This window comes from Myotis davidii, unplaced genomic scaffold, assembly GCF_000327345.1.
Source record: "Myotis davidii unplaced genomic scaffold, ASM32734v1 scaffold327, whole genome shotgun sequence".
Lineage (NCBI taxonomy): Eukaryota > Metazoa > Chordata > Mammalia > Chiroptera > Vespertilionidae > Myotis > Myotis davidii.
Genome location: NW_006298628.1, coordinates 2004920 through 2005556, shown reverse-complemented (window position 1 = coordinate 2005556; position 637 = coordinate 2004920). Strand labels below are relative to the sequence as shown.

Below are 637 nucleotides of genomic sequence, written 5' to 3'. Positions count from 1 at the left end.
AAGGAAATGATAGAGAGGAAGGAGGGTGGGGGAGGAATGGAGGGAGTCCTGGAGGTAGCTATAATGGGATGATGAGGCCTGGAGGGACTCAGAGCTCCAGCAGAGAAGGGGAGGGTTTATGATAGGAAGTGAGGATGGAAGATGGGAGACCATCTTCTTCTCCTTACCTGGAATTGGTTTGCAGGATTTACCAAGGACCTGAAATTAAATTCAGCAAATAATTTCTGAGCATCTGTGATTTGCCAGGTACTATGCTCAGTGCTGCATTAAGATGAGTACGTGTGGGCCTACATCAGAGACGCAGCCTCACAAAAGCAGCCCTATCGTGGCCAACCCACCACTGCTAAACCTCAGACCCATGGCTCTTTGCACTCTACATTCCTCAAACATAATTTCTTTCTATTTAAGTCACAGACCTGAGGGAAAAACCCTTAGTCCTTTTCAAATAACTTCTGATCCAACCCTCATCCCACCCTGAGGCTTCACCTGAGTTGGGTAGTTGACAAACTGCAGTGCCGAGTTGCTGGAGACCATGGCCCCCAGATAGGAGATAGAACAGGCAGCATAGAGCCAACTCCGAGTTCGATCCACCCTGGCAGTGTCAAAAAACTGGATCACTGGGGGAGACAAAAAAACT

The 637-nt window shown here is 48.4% G+C and overlaps 1 protein-coding gene across 1 annotated transcript in view; it reads right to left on the bottom strand.

Moving 5' to 3' along the window:
* SLC35B1 (solute carrier family 35 member B1) overlaps positions 1-637 on the bottom strand; it is a gene marked incomplete at its 5' end in the record, with an annotated part of 5576 nt that overhangs the window by 4169 nt on the left and 770 nt on the right. Inside the window, 2 exons of the mRNA XM_015570776.1 lie at positions 34-198; positions 487-617. Coding sequence (XP_015426262.1) covers positions 34-198; positions 487-617 — 296 coding nt within the window. The remainder of the gene's footprint in view (positions 1-33; positions 199-486; positions 618-637) is intronic.